General features: G+C 44.6%; 1 protein-coding gene across 1 annotated transcript; it reads left to right on the top strand.

The window, feature by feature from the left end:
- Positions 1-848: 848 nt before the first annotated feature.
- ggt5a (gamma-glutamyltransferase 5a) lies at positions 849-8,690 on the top strand. The gene is made up of 12 exons (XM_029717319.1): positions 849-1,204; positions 3,811-3,938; positions 4,049-4,144; positions 5,155-5,341; positions 5,568-5,728; positions 5,948-6,094; positions 6,318-6,448; positions 7,000-7,184; positions 7,331-7,422; positions 7,546-7,652; positions 7,902-8,012; positions 8,200-8,690. Exons 1-12 carry the CDS (start codon positions 1,038-1,040, stop codon positions 8,344-8,346), a joined length of 1,659 nt encoding a protein of 552 aa, XP_029573179.1. The 5' UTR covers positions 849-1,037; the 3' UTR covers positions 8,347-8,690.
- The last annotated feature ends 9,256 nt before the right edge of the window (positions 8,691-17,946 follow it).

Raw genomic sequence — 17,946 nt, 5'->3', positions numbered from 1 at the left:
GCACATACACTGCTGTCATCTAGTGGCCAAAATCTAAACTGTGCCTGGGCTGGAATAATACATTATGGCCTTTCTCTTGCATTTCAAAGATGATGGTACAAAAAACCTGCATGTTTTCTTCTTTTTATTATCTTTTACCAGATCTGTGTTATATTTTCCTACATTAATTTCACATTTCCTCAAACTTCAAAGTGTTTCCTTTCAAATGGTATTAAGAATATGCATATCCTTGCTTCAGGTCCTGAGCTACAGGCAGTTAGATTTGGGTATGTCGTTTTAGGCAAAATTTGAAAAAAAAAGGGTCGGATCCTTTAAGAGGTTTTTAAACAGCGGAATGGTCACGGAAACCAGCCTTATTTGCATAGCGATGATGAAACGAACGTCATTTAGGCCAAAATGATCTCCAAAATTCTAATCATTAGGTCATCACAGCGTTGATATAGCAACGACGCTAATACTTTATCGAATCCCATTGTGAAGTAGAGGGGGACACTATTTGGCCAGGGGACAATATTGGGCATGACGGGGCCCCCAACTAAATGTCACTTAGAGCCACCAAAAAGCTAGGGCCGGCTCTGGGCTAATACTTGAAGGAATCGCTGGTGGTAATCTGTGCAAAGGTGGTTAGCAGTATAAACCCATAGTTATTGTTTTTCCTACTGTCGTTGAACTATACCTACGCGTAATGTTGGCCATTTAGGCTATACAGCAACTGTCTTAAACATAGCCTAACTGCCCATAATTGCAAGGTGGTGCACAGTTCCCCCAGGTATGATAACATGAGCCACTGTTCCATAATTCCTCTGGGCTCCGCCCACGCATTATGCTATGACACTACCTACATTGGACCAGAGCATTGCTGACATGGGTATGACTTAACAACCTACGAGTTTTATCCTAAACATCTTCTCCTGTGACTCCTATGAACAATGTCAAAGAGGAGGAGTTTGCCTGTCCATCTGCGTTCGGAATAAGGACATGGTGACAAAAGTTTTGGACGCCGCCGCAATTATAAGAGTGGACTAAAAAAACAAGTAATGGCCAGATCTAAAGCAAGAATATACACGTGTATAGCTTTAACGCTAGTGAGCGTGATTGGGATAATTATCTTATGCACTGCATTCGCCAAGCAACATTCTACGGAAGGGGTCTTTAGAAGCGCAGCTGTAGCCGCAGACTCGGAAACATGCTCAAAGATTGGACGGTAAGTGCTTACTGCTTATCCGTTTACCCCTAGGTAGGCTACAATGGATTATAGTATTGCAAAGGTGGTATAACTGGTATTTATTTATTTGACAAACTTATTATGGTCATGTTTTCCAAAAACAAAAATGGCACAGTCGCATAGAGCGTATAATTTAGACTTAATCAAGTGTTAGGAATGGACAATCCTTAAAGTCGAAACAGTTCCTCAGTCTCTAACACAGGCAATGTCACTCACTGTTAAATAGCCGAGAAAAGGAGCTGTCCGGTGCGGATATGTATGTGCGTTCGTCACGCGCGTAGCCGCGCAGGGCCACATTTAGTCTTGAGTAGATAAAGTTGAACCCTAATCACTAACTTTGGTTATTCATACGTTAGGATTTACTGCCTACCTTGTCTACCAGTTTAATGAAAAATGTGGCCTCCTTCTACCCTCTCATCTGCACTGGTATGTAGCCTATTAGATAGTACCCATTGTTGAGAAATGTAAATAGGCAGTTTTTATTTGATTTTACCTTTATTTAACCAGGAAGGGCTCATTGAGATTTGAAATCTCATTTTTCAAGAGAGTCCTGGCCAAGATAGGCGGCACCAAGTCATTGCACAATTACAGACAGACAACATGAAAAACTACAAGTAATCTAGTAAAAACCATAGAATTCACAAGAGTATAACAAAATCATAAAACAGCAAATTAAAAACATTGACAGGTCAGGGAATCAGTCTCCAAATCCTTTATCAGTGATTTCAAAGCACCAATTGGGACAAGTTCTTCCAGTTTAAAAGTATTTTGTAAGGCGTTCCAAGCCGATGGCGCAGAGTACATAAAAGCCCTTTTTTACCAAATTCAGTTCTGACATTTGGAACAGTTAGCAGGATAAAGTCCTGCGAACGAAGAGAGTACCCACCACATTTCTGAACAATAAAAATGCCCAAATAAAATGGTAGTAAACCTGAAAGGGCTAGAGAAGGCCAGCCAACCCTGGTATACAAAGTGCAGTGGTGCGTAAGTGTTTTGCAGTTTAAAATAAATCTCAAAGTGCCATGGTAAAGGGTGTCAATTGATCTCAAACACTGAGCGGAAGCATTCATATATAAAATATCCCCATAGTCTAGTAAAGCCACAAATGTAGCTGATACTAGCCTCCTTCTGGCTTCAAAAGAAAAACAGGCCTTATTCCTAAAATAAAATCCCAACTTCAGCTTCAATTTTTTTGAAAGTTGTTGAATATGCAATTTAAAAGAGAGGCCATCATCAATTAAAATTCCAAGATATTTATATGAGGTTACAGTCTCAATCTCATTGCCCTGACAGGTAGTAATGGGTGAAAGGGTCAGAGATATATTTCTTGCTTTAGAAAACACCATTTGATTAGTTTTGTCAGTATTGAGGATAAGCTTCAATTGACACAAGGTATGTTGAAAAGCAGTTTGCAAGTTCTGGAAAGCTTTTGTGAAAGATGAGGCACAACAATAAATAACAGTATCATCAGCATAAAAGTAAAGTTGAGCATTTTGCACATTTTTGTCTAAATTATTTATATAAATCGTGAATAAGAGGGGACCAAGTACAGAGCCCTGGGGCACATCATTACAGACAGACAATTTAACAGACATGTGCTCATCAAATTGAGTGCACTGAGTTATATTAGACAGATAGTTAGCAAACCATGCAACTGCATGCTCCAAAAGACCTACACTTGACAATCTCTGCCTCAGTATAGCATGATCAACTGTATCAAAAGCCTTAGAGAGATCAATAAAAAGTGAGACACAGTGCTGTTTTTTGTCAAGGGCTTCAGTGATATCATTTAAAACCGTCATGGCTGCTGTAATTGTGCTATGCTTCTTCCTGGAGCCCGATTGGTACATTGATAAAATAGAGTTAGAAATAAAAACTATTTTAGCTGTTCACTCACAAGGGTTTCAAGTATTTTCACCAGGGGTGACAGCTTTGAGACTGGCCTATAATTATTTAAAAGAGTTGGATCTCCCCCTTTTAAAAGTGGTAGGACAAATGCTGATTTCCAGATCTTTGGAATTTCATTACATTCCAGGGTTAGATTGAACAGATATGTAAGTGGTTCAGCTATGAAATCAGCTGCCAGATTTAAAAAGCAGGGATCAAGAAGATCAGGACCTGCAGGCTTTCTCTGATCTAAGGATTTCAGGGCTTTATGTACCACCTGCACTGAGAATGGCAAAAAGCTAAAGGTTTGACCAGCTCTCACTGTTTCATCCACACAGGGTTGCACAGAGACAGAGGACACTGAATCAAACAGCCTACCAGATGATACAAAGTGCTCATTGAAACAATTCAGTTATCAACTACATAATCACTGACACAATTCCAGCTATGCAACTACCTTTTTGTGTATCTATGTATTGTCTGACCTTTAAGAAATGAAATGAACATGCATTTGCATTGATAGCTACAGTATATATCCAGTACTTATCTGATTTTACTGAGGCTATACATCTACAGTGGGATTTGAAGGTATCAGATTAATTTAATGCTAGTCTAATGGTTCTTAGTATTATTGCACAGTCCACATCGAGACAGACAAATAGCCAGGCTCACTACATGCTATGTAATCCCCCATCCAGAGATATCCTGCAGAGAGGAGGATCAGCAGTAGATGGAGCCATTGCTGCATTACTGTGCACCTCTGTCATAAACCCACAAAGTATGGGCATTGGCGGGGGGTCCATATTCACGGTGATGGACAGTAGCGGTAAGAACACCTCATCCCCCTACTATGAGATACCACACATACATCCAAATATTAAAGTCACAGAGAGGGGATAAACACTTTCATGTCATGTACATTTGTTTATTTCAAAGGCAAGGTTAAAATCATCAATTCAAGAGAGACTGTCCCTCAGGAGTTTAATCCTGATCTACTGAGTGGATGCCCACACACCTTCCAAATGATGACAGGTATTTGTAGTGAAAATGAGTGAACATGAACTTTGTCTTACTTCACTTGTTTTTGTAGTCAAAAAGCATGTCCTTCCGCTTTACGATGGGAGCTGTTTTTCTTGTTGTTCGAGCTTTCTTTCCTGTTGGCATCAAGGTGGGAATTCTGTGGAACTCCAGTAATCCTGGGGCAGCTTGATCTAGCTGATTTAAAGCTGTCTGTCAAGCGACAAGCCGACTATGCTGGTTTATAAGCAAGGATTTTCATTCCTTGGTATAAAGTCCTTATTTAATGATGACATTGAGAGCCAGTACAGTCACATCCAGACTCCTGTTCAGACATGTGAAACGCCCCTGGTACCCTCCTCCATGGGCCTGTTTCATGCCTGAAGTCTGCCTCCCTTCTGACAGGCTGTCTGCTAATGCCAGCCTGCTTCTGGTTCTCCTCTCACTGTGAGGCAGATGGTTTTGCTGCTTCCTTTTGATTTCTCCCCTTTTCAATAAAATGAGATTATAAACGCACTAAACAAGACAAAAGGGTTCCCGTGGACCTTTAAGCAGCATGTTGCTGTGTGATGTAAGCCAAGAGCACACACAGTGAACAGCCAGTCAGTTGGCTTTGTTTTTAATACCACAAATCAGGTTGTTATATATACTATAAATTAACATAAACTTTATTGAAAATGTTCATCTTCATTTGTAAACACAAAAAGAGAAATCTTCCGCAAAAGATTATATGTATTACCATACCAGTCTAAATGTAATGGCTTAGCAAAATCCCTAAAGGAAATCAACTCATGAAAGGCTTAAACAATGTTTACTCCATTCTAAAAAATAAACTTTGAAATGTTGTTAAAAGGTAAACAACACCAGATTTACTTATACATATGAAAGTGGACAAACAAGCTATAATCAGTATGTGATAGCAAACTCAGGCATATAAAAGATACCGTGACTGTGACCAAAGACAGTTTCGGATAGAGAGAGAGAAAAAATAAAAAAAGTCTGATTTTCCCCACTCCTGGTTCCAGGCAGCCAATGGATTGGTGTCCCTGGAGAGATCCGTGGATATGAGCAGGCCCACAGGTTGTTTGGGAAACTCCCATGGGCCAGCCTCTTCCATCCCACCATCAAGCTGGCCAGAGAGGGTTTCCCTGTACCCCAGGTCCTGGGCCGCTTTATCCCACTGATCAACACGGATGAGACCCTACCAGTACGGTAAGAACCACCCTGATCTTAAAGACCTTACCATTATGGTAAGAGCCACGTTGACCCTAGATAACTGGAGGAATCCAACTCATAAAGCCCACCCTAGAGTGAGACAATAAAACAGTATGATGAGTCCCAGATGTGTGGATGTATAATATGAAAAGTATTTCAAGAGATCAAATGTCAAGCCATCATTCTGTCACCACATTGCAACAAAATAATATTTGAGCTGTAGTCAGTTGTTTCTAGATAAGGATGGAAACCTGCTGAAGGTTGGAGACACTGTGAAGTTTGAAAAATTGGCTGACACGTTGGAGATCATTGCAAACCAAGGGGCAGATGCTTTTTACACTGGAAAAGTAGCAGAGGATTTAATCGGCGACATAAAAGAAGCAGGTACACCAAGTTCCATTATTGATAATCACCTCTCCCTGATTGTGGCATTGCTTTACAGCAAATATATTTAATTACAAGGAAGCTGTAAGTCTCTAATGCATTCACATTGATCACACCCAAACTATAATGTGCCTGTGGTATGTATAGGCATTTGGAGTGCTGATTAACTCATCAATATATTTCAATTAATGTTTTTGCTGTCTTGTAACTGTATTTTAGGTGGAACACTATCCATGAAGGACCTGGAATTGTTTAAAGTGACTGTGACAGATGCATGGACCATTCCTCTAGGAGAGTACCAGATGCACTTCCCCCCACCCCCATCAGGAGGCGCTATCCTCAGCTTCATCCTCAACATCATGAAAGGTTGGACTTGAATAATAATAATTTTTTTCATTTTAAGATGGACCCCATATAACACTGACATGCTCTTATTTAGAGGATATAAGTAATCGTTAGCTTATTGATACAGTATTTGGGTTAACTGAAATTGATTATAAAACATTTAAGATTGAAAGCATCCTGGAGACCAGAAAACTGGCAGGAAACCCACCTCCTTATTACATTTGCCTTATGTCTTTGTCTATAGAATACACTCTAAACTCAGCTTCTCTGATGGGAAAACAAAAGACTCTCACCTATCAACGCTACATCGAAGCTTGCAAATTTTCTAACGGACTGAGGAAGTACATCCGTGATCCACACTTCAACTCAGAACCAGTAAGTTCCACAAGACTCCAGGCGTATAGGAAATCATGACATATTATAGGTCAAGACCTGGCTGCTCGTAAATCTTTAATGATCTAAGTGCTGTTTTATCCCAACAGGGTACTCTCAGGGTCATGTTGAGCCACAAGGGATAATTATGGAGGGTGCAGCATCAGCTATTACTAATGCCAGCTTAGCTGTGCTCCAGTCTGAAATGACTTTCCATCCCTACCATGATCAGATATTCCTGGGTTTCTTTCACAAATTGTTCAAAATATGTCTCATCTCTGCAAACCTGCTAGACCTGAGACATGGCTGTATACTCATAGGTGTCTAACTCCATGAGGTCACAGGCATCTGCAGCCATGCCCCAGGGCAAAACACCTGCTTTTCAAATCCCTCACACACAAAACAAAACAACACAAAACAGCAAAACATGCATTCTGCATGATAAGATAGGAGGGTGAAATGGGAAGTGGCTAAGTAGGGAGTTGCTACTGTAATGTAATATATACTGTAACTCCAACATACCTGATCAAGGTCCATTTACTTATTTTGTCCAGAGAGCATTGAAGTTCACTGAGCAGCAGTTTGCTGACCACTTCAGGGCCATGATCAGCAGTAATGAGACCCATGATGCTCAGTACTACAACATCACTCCATACCTGGACACCATGGGCACCACACATGTGTCTGTGATGGCTGAGGATGGAACTGCCGTCTCTGTTACCAGCACTATCAATCACATGTAAGTCAAATGTTATTCACTGTGTAGAATCATAATAATCATCATTAGGGCTATGTCAGCCATGTATAATTGTCATTAGCTATGTATAACCATGTAACATTCACAATACACACAATGACTTGTCAAATATCTTTCCCTTCACTCAGGTTTGGATCCAGAGTGTTCTCCCCTAAAACTGGTGTCATCCTCAATAATGAGTTGGCAGATTTCTGTGGGAAGGCAGATCACATTGTTGCAGGTAATGTGACCCCCAAAAATAGTGTTTGTAAGGGTGGCTGTAAAATAAACTGATAGTTTCTTGGACATTTCAATTGCTTTTGTAGCCTCTCCTTGATGATTTGTTTTATGGTTTGGCTTGCAGGTGAGCAGCCTCCCTCCTCCATGTCCCCTGTTGTCCTGCAGTCCAAGTATAAGACTCTGGTGATTGGCGGGTCAGGTGGCAGCATGATCACCACAGGGATGGCCTTGGTAAGTGACCATGGTAACAACAATATTTGATCAACATACACTTTGTGTAAGCAAATAACGAATACCTGAATAACACCAACACTCACCTAATGTTTATAAATCTACTGTGTGACCAATACTTTACTGTTTGTTTTCTAAAACACTGTACCTTAAACACACCACCATGTTAACATTCCCTTTCAGTCCACATACAGGCACAGTATTAGCAGTCTTCCTCCTCATGGTCTCGTATATCTGTCTCTCTCCCAGACCCTCATGAACCACCTGTGGTTTGGGAAGAGTCTGGAGGAGGCCATCGCTGCCCCTGTTGTGTTTGTGGATTCCAAAAATGCACTGAAGTTTGAACCTGACTTTGACAAGGTAACACCACACATCATGGGCACTCAACAATTAAAGACGTATTCAGTTATGTTTCTGAAGAATATTGTTGGTCTTTCACAGATTTACACATCTGAAGGGGTAGTATTCACAGGTTTCCGTATACATTGTGCTCATACTTCAGTGTGTCTGTCCTCCTGTTCCTGGCACTTTCTCCTCTCTCCCTAAGGCCGTGGTGGAGGATCTGAAGAATTTTGGGCACACAGTGGAAGTTCCAAAGTACTTCTACAACGTGGTCAATGCTGTAGAGAAGGACATCGGTTGCATCCAAGCCGTTTCAGATTCCAGAAAGATGGGCAAGGCAGCTGGTTATTAGTCTTCCAGACTGTTGGTCACTGACTCTGGATATAGATAGTCTTCCAACTGTCAATATAGAGCTACTGTAGCTATAGCAAAAACATGGCTCTGATTATGCCTCAGACAAAATGTGATTGTGCAGTATCAACAGGCATCATGTAGAACAGCAACCTCTGATATTGAGTCACAAATAGGAGCATACTGTATTTCATTGTAATGTAGAGGATGATTGAATGCTAGATCTGTTCTGTCTTCTCTTCCCCATCCCTTTTTCTAGAACTTACTGGATATTATTCCAGTACTGGAATGTATGTACTTAAAAATGTACACTGACCAAAAATATAAACACAACAATTTCAAAGATTTTACTGAGTTACAGTTCTTACAAAGAAATCAGTAAATTGAAATGAATTAATTAGGCCCTAATCTATGAATTTCACATGAATGGGAATACATATATGCATCTGTTGGTCACAGATACCTTAAAAAAAAGGAAAGGGCAGAAAACCAGTCAGTATCTGGTGTGACCACCATTTTCCTCAAGCAGCCAGCGCAACATATTTCCTTTGCATAGAGTTGATCAGGCTGTTGATTGTGGCCTGTGGAATGTTGTCCCACTCTTCTTCAATGGCTGTGTGAAGTTGCTTTGATATTGGCGGGAACTGGAACATGCTGTCGTACACATCGATCCAGAGCATCCCAAACGTGCTCAGTGGGTGACATGTCTAGTGAGTATGCAGGCCATGGAAGACCTTGGACATTTTCAACTTACAGGAATTGTGTACAGATCCTTGCGACTTGGAGCCGTGCATTATTATGCTGAAACATGAGGGGATGGCAGTGGATTAATGGCACAACAATGGGCCTCAGGATCTCGGCACGGTTTCTCTGTACATTCAAATTGCAATCAATAAAATACAATTGTGTTCGTTGTCCATAGCTTATGCCTGCCCATAGCATAACCCCACCATCACAGGGCACTCTGTTCACAACGTTGACATCAGCAAACCACTCGCCCACACGACACCATACAGATCCTTTGCCATCTGCCCAGTAAAGTTGAAACCAGGAGTAATTCGTGAAGAGCACACTTCTCCAGTGTGCCAGTGGCCATCTAAGGTGAGCATTTGCCCACTGAAGTTGGTTATGACACCGAATTGCAATCAGGCCAAGACCTGGTGGAGACGACGAGCACACAGATGAGCTTCCCTGAGACTGTCTGCCAATTTGTGCAGAAATTCTTCAGTTGTGCAAACTCACTTTCATCAGCTGTCCGGATGGCTGGTCTCAGACGATCCGACAGGGGAAGAAGCCAAGTGTAGCGGTCCTGGGCTGGCATGGTTACACGTGGTCTGCGGTTGTGAGGCCGGTTGGACATACTGCCAAATTCTGTAAAACTAAGCTTATGTTAGAGAAATTAACATTAAATTATCTGGCAACAGCTCTGGTGGACATTCCTGCAGTCAGCATACCAATTACACACTCCCTAAAAACTTGAGACATCTGTGGCATTGTATTGTGTGACAAAACTGCATATTTTAGAGGGGCCTTTTATTGTCCCCAGCACAAGGTGTAACTTTGTAAGGAGCATGCTGTTTAATCAGCTTCTTGATATGCCACACCTGTCACGTGGATGGATTATTCTGCCAAGGAGAAATGCTCACTAACAGGGATGTAAACAAATTTGTGCACAACATTTGAAAGAAATAAGCTTTTTGTGCGTATGGCACATTTCTAGGATCTTTTATTTCAGCTCATGAAACATGGGACCAACACTTTACATGTTGCATTTATATTTTTGTTCAGTGTATATGGAAGGAGCCTTTTAATACCTGAAAATGTTCAAATATGTTTTCTATGCAATATATTATTTTATATTCTATTTTAGAATTGATGCTGAATTTATTTCTATTGATGCTTTCTTCAGTTTGATACTTTAGTTTTGCTTTTCATATCTGTATTATTACATAGGTCTGTTTATTTTAAATATGTTCTGACCTAATGAAAGCTTCATATATTTGGTGGTTACAAACTTATTAACAGGCCCATAGCCACATGGTCTTTATCTTTTATTCATACACTGTGTGACAACTTTGTGGTGGAAATTATACCCTTAGTCAATAATGAGGAGAGGCAAAATTAATCAAGGTATTACTTTTATTAAAAGATTTGTTATAACAAGGAGGCTGGTCGCCCCACCCCCACAGGTGGTGGAGTGAGAGCCCCCTGAGTGGAGTTAGCTTCTGGGTTATATACGATCTCAGGATAGGTCAGGATAGGTGCAACTTCAGATATGATGTACAATGGTTCCAAACACTAACCCCACACATCCCGTGCCAGACCTTGGGCCCCAAATACAAATAACTTGTTTTGTTCAGTACTAGAACTTAGGACATTTGTTGTCACTTTGTTCTCTCCCCTAGTTCAAGGTGGAAACTATCTCCGCCTAGGAGGAGGTGACTGACGCACGAACACTGTGGAGACAAGTGATTGGTTCCCCATTACTCACGCCATCCCTTCACATGGTTTGCAATAATGACACACAGTTCACATATGGAAACAATTTTTCCTTCTGACCACCTTTGCCATACTCCCTGCTGATATTCTGCATAGCAACAGCGACATGTGATAGATGAGCATGATTTCTCCCCTCTCTGGACCCAAAGTGACTGAGGCCCATTTGAGGGAGGAAGTACAGCTGCCAACACCAGAGCCCGAAAGGAGACATTCTAATAACAAGAGTTTCAACAGTTCAATCATATAAGCATATTCTGCAGATAAGACATCTCAATTATCTTCGTTACTTAGTTAAAGAGACTCTCAAGCCCAATGCCTAGGCTTAAAGGATATTTTTAGTACACAAGCATTAGTAGGGTGAAACAGAATTTCCCTCACATTCTCCACTTAAGAAACTAAAGTTTTCTAAACCTTCAGTTAAACACTTACGGCGTTAAAAATAATCATAAAACAATCAAAACGATAAAACCCTTCTGGTGCTCAGCACTGCCATACATGGTAAATAACCTCTGTTGGGTTACTGAGTTTAATCCCTTTTTCTACCATCAGCACAGTCTTCTCTACATCAAATCATTTTTAGGAAATGACCATTGACTCTGGGACAAAGTCTTCCCTTTAAACACCATCTGCAGTTGCCCCTCTTAAGACAACGTTTACAAACCAAATGGGCCATCAGATCAATTTGGGCCCTGTGCTCAGGGTTTGGATCAATATCAACATAAATGTAATTTGGAAATGGATATTATAAGGGCACAGGGTGAGACCTAGATGCAGATGTTCAAGTCTCTGATATTTATTATAATCCAAGGGGCAGGCAAGAGAATGGTCGTGGACAGGCAAAAGATCATAACAAGGTCAGAGTCTAGGAAGTACAGAGTGGCAGGCAGGCTCGAGGTCAGGGCAGGCAGGTACAGAGTCAAGGCAGGCAAGGGTCACTGACGTGGTCTTCCTGTCTGGGTTGGCGCCCCCCTTGGGTTGTGCCGTGGCGGAGATCTTTGTGGGCTATACTCGGGCTATACTCGGCCTTGTCTCAGGATGGTAAGTTGGTGGCTGAAGATATCCCTCTAGTGGTGTGGGGGCTGTGCTTTGGCAAAGTGGGTGGGGTTATATCCTTCCTGTTTGGCCCTGTCCGGGGGTATCGTCGGATGGGGCCACAGTGTCTCCTGACCCCTCCTGTCTCAGCCTCCAGTATTTATGCTGCAGTAGTTTATATGCCAGGAGGCTAGGGTCAGTCTGTTATATCTGGAGTATTTCTCCTGTCTTATCCGGTGTCCTGTGTGAATTTAAGTATGCTCTCTCTAATTCTCTCTTTCTCTCTCTCGGAGGACCTGAGCCCTAGGACCATGCCTCAGGACTACCTGACATGATGACTCCCTGCTGTCCCCAGTCCACCTGGCCATGCTGCTGCTCCAGTTTCAACTGTTCTGCCTGCGGCTATGGAACCCTGACCTGTTCACCGGACGTGCTACCTGTCCCGGACCTGATGTTTTCAACTCGCTAGAGACAGCAGGAGCGGTAGAGATACTCTCAATGATCGGCTATGAAAAGCCAACTGACATTTACTCTTGAGGTGCTGACTTGTTACACTCTCGACAACTGTGAATATTATTATTTGACCATACTGGTCATTTATGAACATTTGAACATCTTGGCCATGTTCTGTTATAATCTCCACCCGGCACAGCCAGAAGAGGACTGGCCACCCCTCATAGCGTGGTTCCTCTGTAGGTTTCTTCCTAGGTTTTGGCCTTTCTAGGGAGTTTTTCCTAGCCACCGTGCTTCTACACCTGCATTGCTTGCTGTTTGGGGTTTTAGGCTGGATTTCTGTACAGCACTTTGAGATATCAGCTGATGTAAGAAGGGCTATATAAATACATTTGATTTGATTTGAAGGGTCAAAACCGGGAGGACTAGCAAAAAAGGAACAAACAGGAGCACAGAATAACACGCTGGTTGACTTGACAAAACAAGATGAACTGGCAACAGACAACACAGGAATAAGTACCCAGGGACTAATGGGGAAAACAGGTGACACCTGGAGGTGGGTGGAGACAATCACAAAGACAGGTAAAACAGATCAGGGCATGATAGTACCCGCCCATTGACACCTCTTGGCGTCCTACCTGGGCATGCCTGGCTGACCGGGGTGTTGGTGGTGAAAGTCGGCGATGAGGGCCGGGTCCAGGATGTCTTTAGCGGGAACCCAGCACCTCTCCTCCGGGCCATAACCCTCCCAGTCAACCAGGTACTGGAAACCCCTGTCCCGTGGTCGAGCGTACGCTGCCTGGCCATCGATGACACAGGGGGAGGGATGGGCCTAGAAACAGAAGACAAAGGACAGTGAGACAAGGGCTTAATCCTGGACACATCAAAAGTAGGGTGAACACAGAGGGTAACAGCAGGCGGACAGCAGTGGGACTAAGGACTCTAGAAATGGGACCAATGAAACGGTGGGAAAGTTTGTGGGATTCCACCCGAAGGGGCAGGTCCCGAGGGGACAACCATACCCTCTGCCCGATACGATAGCGGGGAGCTGGAGTCCGGTGGTGATCCGCTTGTCGGCGATACCTGGAGGTGGACTTGAGAAGAGCCGACCAAGCTCTTTTCCTGGTACGCCGACGCACATCTCTACTTCTTGCTCTGGGAAGAGCGGAGGCTGATTTCCCCTTCGAATGCTCCATGGGGTGAATCCAGTGGCCAAGCAGGGGAGGGTGTTCCTGGCATATTCCACCCAGACCAGTTGCTGACTCCAGGTGGTGGGGTTACTAGCAACGAGACACCGGAGTGCCGTCTCCATGTCTTGATTGGCTCGCTCCGACTGGCCATTGGATTGGGGATGAAACCCGGAGGACAGGCTGGCCAACAACCCAATAAGGGTGCAAAACGCCCTCCAGAGTCGGGACGAAAACTGAGGACCCCGAGCCGAGACAATGTCGATCGGGAGAAACCTTCTCCCGGGAGCCTTGGAGAATCCCTCTTTTACGCTGCTGCTACTCTCTGTTTATCTTATATGCATAGTCACTTTAACTATACATTCATGTACATACTACCTCAATTGGCCCGACCAACCAGTGCTCCCGCACATTGGCTAACCGGGCTATCTGCATTGTGTCCCACCACCCGCCAACCCCTCTTTTTACGCTACTGCTACTCTCTGTTCATCATATATGCATAGTCACTTTAACCATACCTACATGTACATACTACCTCAATAAGCCTGACTAACCGGTGTCTGTATATAGCCTTGCTACTGTTATTTTCAAATGTTTTTTTTACTGTTGTTTTATTTCTTTACTTACCTATACACACACACACACACACACACACACACACACACACACACACACACACACACACACACGCAAATGCATGCAGGGATGAAAGCCGAGACATCAGGAACCATGGTGAGCAAACCAGAAGCATTGTCGGAGGAAAGCCAGGGTACAACGAGCACCAGGATGACAGGCTTTGTTCTCACTATTGGTTAGAGCCTGTAAGTAAGCATTTCACTGTAAGGTCTACACCTGTTGTATTCAGCGCACGTGATAAATAAACTTTGATTTGATTTGAGTCCATGGATTCGGAAGACGTGCTGCACCATGAGCTGGGCTGTCTCCTTGGCTGAAGGTAACTTAGGGAGCGGGATGAAATGGGCGGCCATGGAGAACCTATCCACCACTGTCAGGATGGTGGTGTTGCCATCTGACGGGGGAAGCCCGGTGACAAAATACAGGTAAATACGGGACCAGGGGTGACGAGGAACAGGGAGTGGCTGAAGGAGGCCAGACGGAGCTTGCCATGGAATCTTACTTTGAGCACACGCACACACGCACATGCACACACACACACACACAATGCATGCAGGGACGAAAGCCGAGACATCAGGAACCATGGTGAGAAAACCAGAAGTGTTGTCGGAGGAAAGCCAGGGTACAACGAGCACCAGGATGACAGGCTGGGAACGTTGTGTTTTACGGACCAGAGCCTCAATACTTCAGACAACCGAAGCCGCCAAACATGAGGCAGGGAGGATGGTCTCAGATTCAGAGGGTGTGGCAGTGGAACTGTACAGGCAGGAAAGGGCATCCGGCTTCACATTTATGGTCCCTGGGCGGTAGGAGATGGTGAAATTGAACCTGGTAAATAACAGGGCCCAACAGGCTTGCCTTGAGTTAAGGCACTTGGCAGTGCGGAGGTATTCTAAATTCTTATGGTCCGTCCATACCAAAAACGTATGTTCCGCCCCTTCCAGCCAGTGTCTTCCCTCCTCCAGAGCCATCTTCACGGCTAGGAGTTCCCGGTTCCCAGCGTCATCATTCCTCTCCGCAGCGTTGAGGTGATGGGACATGAAGGCACAGGGATGAAGCTTTTGGTCCGGGACGGATCACTGGGAAAGGACGGCCCCTACTTCAACGTTGGAAGCGTCAACCTCCACCACAAACTGACGGGTCGGTTCTGGATGGATGGTGGCAGTAGTGAATCGCTGCTCCAGATCCACAAAAGTCCGCTGTTTGGGACCATGTGAATGGGACCTTGGGAGAGGTGAGTGCAGAGAGGGGAGCCGCCAGGTTGCTGTAGCCCCGAATGAAATGGTGGTAAAAATGTGCCTTCCCCAGAAACCGTTGTAGCTGCACTCTGGATGTGGGTTGGGGCCAATCCACCACCGCTCACTTTTTCCGGATCCATCTGAACATTCCTTTCAGTGATGACGTATCCCAGAAAGGAGATAATTGAGCGGTGGAACTCGCACTTCTCAGCATTTACAAACAACTGATTCTCCAAAAGGCGCTGAAGGACTTGTCGAACATGTAGAACGTGTTCTTGGGCAGAATGAGAAAAAACAGGATGTTATCGAGGTAGACAAAAAAAAAACGATTCAACGTCCCACAGCACATCGTTGACCAGGGCCTGGAAGACAGCGGTAGCGTTGGTGAGTCCAAACGGCATGACCAGGTACTCATCGTGTCCACTGGCTGTGTTGAAAGCGGTCTTCTACTCGTCTCCTTTGCGTATCCAAACAAGGTGGTAGGCATTCCGGAGGTCCAGTTTTGAAAAGATGGTAGCCCTCTGGAAAGGTTTGAAAGCTGAGGAGAGGAGTGGTAGTGGGTACCGATTCTTGATCATGATGTCATTGAGGACCTGGTAATCAATACATGGACACAGGGTCTTGTCCTTCTTCCCCACAAAGAATAACCCTGCTGTGGCAGGAGAGACAGAAGGGTGAATGCTCCCAGCAGCCAGAGAGTCCTCAATGTACTCCTCCATGGCCTTGGTCTCAGGGCCAGACAGGGAATATAGCCGGCCTCGAGGTGGTGCGGTGCCCTGGAGGAGGTCAATAGCACAATCGTAAGGACGATGTGGAAGAAGGGAGGTAGCACAAGCCTTGCTGAAAACCTCCAGGAGGTCATGATACTCTGCGGGAACGGCAGAGAGATCCGTGGCCGTACTTAACCCTGGAGGCAGACGTTCCGGGGAAGGCTGCGCCGCCTATAGGCAGTGTGGATGGCAGAACGGGCTCAAACCCAGGATTGAACCTGTGGGCCAGTCAATATCGGGGTTGCGCTTCTGGAGCCAAGAATATCCCAAAACAGTGATATGAGGGGACTCAATGAGGATAAGCTGTATTGACTCACTGTGATTACCAGATATCCGCAGATTAATGGGAACTGTGCTATGCATGACTCTACCAATGGAGCGGCCGTCCAGTGCTCTGGCATCCATGGGAATGGAGAGGAGTGGAGTGGGGATACCTAGTTCCGATACCAGGGTAGCGTTCATGAAATTCTCATCAGCCCCAGAGTCAATGAGCACTCGAAAAGACTTAGACTGGTCTTCCCACAGCAGGATAACAACAAAAGGAGTATGGGTAATGGGAATTAGAGGGTTCCCAGTCTGGCTCACCAGTGCACTTGTACCTACTAATGATTGAGGTCTCTTCACTGGGCAGGTGGCTATGAAATACCCCGCAGCACCACAATAGACAACTGTTGGAGCTTAGCCTATGTGAACGTTCCCTAGGCGATAATCCAGCTCTGCCTAGTTGCATTGGTTCAGGTGTATCTGACTCACCCTTCGCCGATTATTCTCAAGGGAACTCGGGTGGCTTCTGGTTTTCTCGGAAATACAGCCTTCAGGGACTTCCGGATTCCTTCGGAGATGAACGAGCAACAGCAGATGAACGAGTGTGCCCAAGACCAGATCTCTCACTCCTGCGTTCCCGTAGACGCCCATCAAACCTACTAGTTAGGGTGATGAGGGAAGAGGTCCAGCGGTAACTCCCGAGCTGCTAGCTCGTCTTTTATTTACTCTGAAAGTCCGTGAAGGAAGGTATCGAATAGGAACTCCAGATTCCAGGCACTCTCGGCAGCCAACGTGTGAAAATCTACTGCGTAGTCTGCCACACTATGGGAGTCTTGATGTAAGTCAAGTAGTTTTCGGGCCGCCTCTCTCCCGGATACCGGAGAATCGAACACCTTCACCTCTGCCATGAAATCTTCCAGATAAAGACAAATGACAGATTGTTGCTCCCAAACTGCCGTAGCCCAGGAGAGCACCCTTCCCGACATTAGCGTAATAATATACGCTATCTTCGACCGATCAGAAGGGAACGAAGATGGCTGTAGCTCAAAAATGAGGGAGCACTGGGAAAGAAAACCCCGGCAGGTACCAGGATCCCCAGAATATCACTCCGGAGCAGGTAAGCAGTGTTCTCGTGGAGCCGGGGTAGGCTGTAAAAGGTTACTGGGTGGTTGGGAGGTTTCAAAGGTGGCAGGCTGCCTATGAGCTAACTCACTGATTGTCTCCATAATAGCCTTGAACCCTTGGTCTTGGTGTTCCGTCATGGAACAAAGCCCTTCCAAAAGGTCCAGCAGTAGCTCCTCATGCCTCCCAATGGTGGCTCACTGCAGGGAGACAGCGTAACGGAGCTGGTCCAAGTCGGCTGGCTCTGTCATGGCCAGTTCATACCATAAGGGCACTGGGCGAAACCCAGATGCATACACGGGAGGCACATGGTTCGAGTCTGTGATATTTATTATAATCCAAGGGGCAGGCAAGAGAATGGTTGTGGACAGGCAAAAGATCATAACAAGGCCAGAGTCCA

This window comes from Salmo trutta, chromosome 27 (assembly GCF_901001165.1).
Source record: "Salmo trutta chromosome 27, fSalTru1.1, whole genome shotgun sequence".
NCBI classification, from domain to species: Eukaryota; Metazoa; Chordata; class Actinopteri; order Salmoniformes; family Salmonidae; genus Salmo; species Salmo trutta.
The sequence above is the reverse complement of the archived record's forward strand: the minus strand, read 5'-3'. Positions and strand labels throughout refer to the sequence as shown.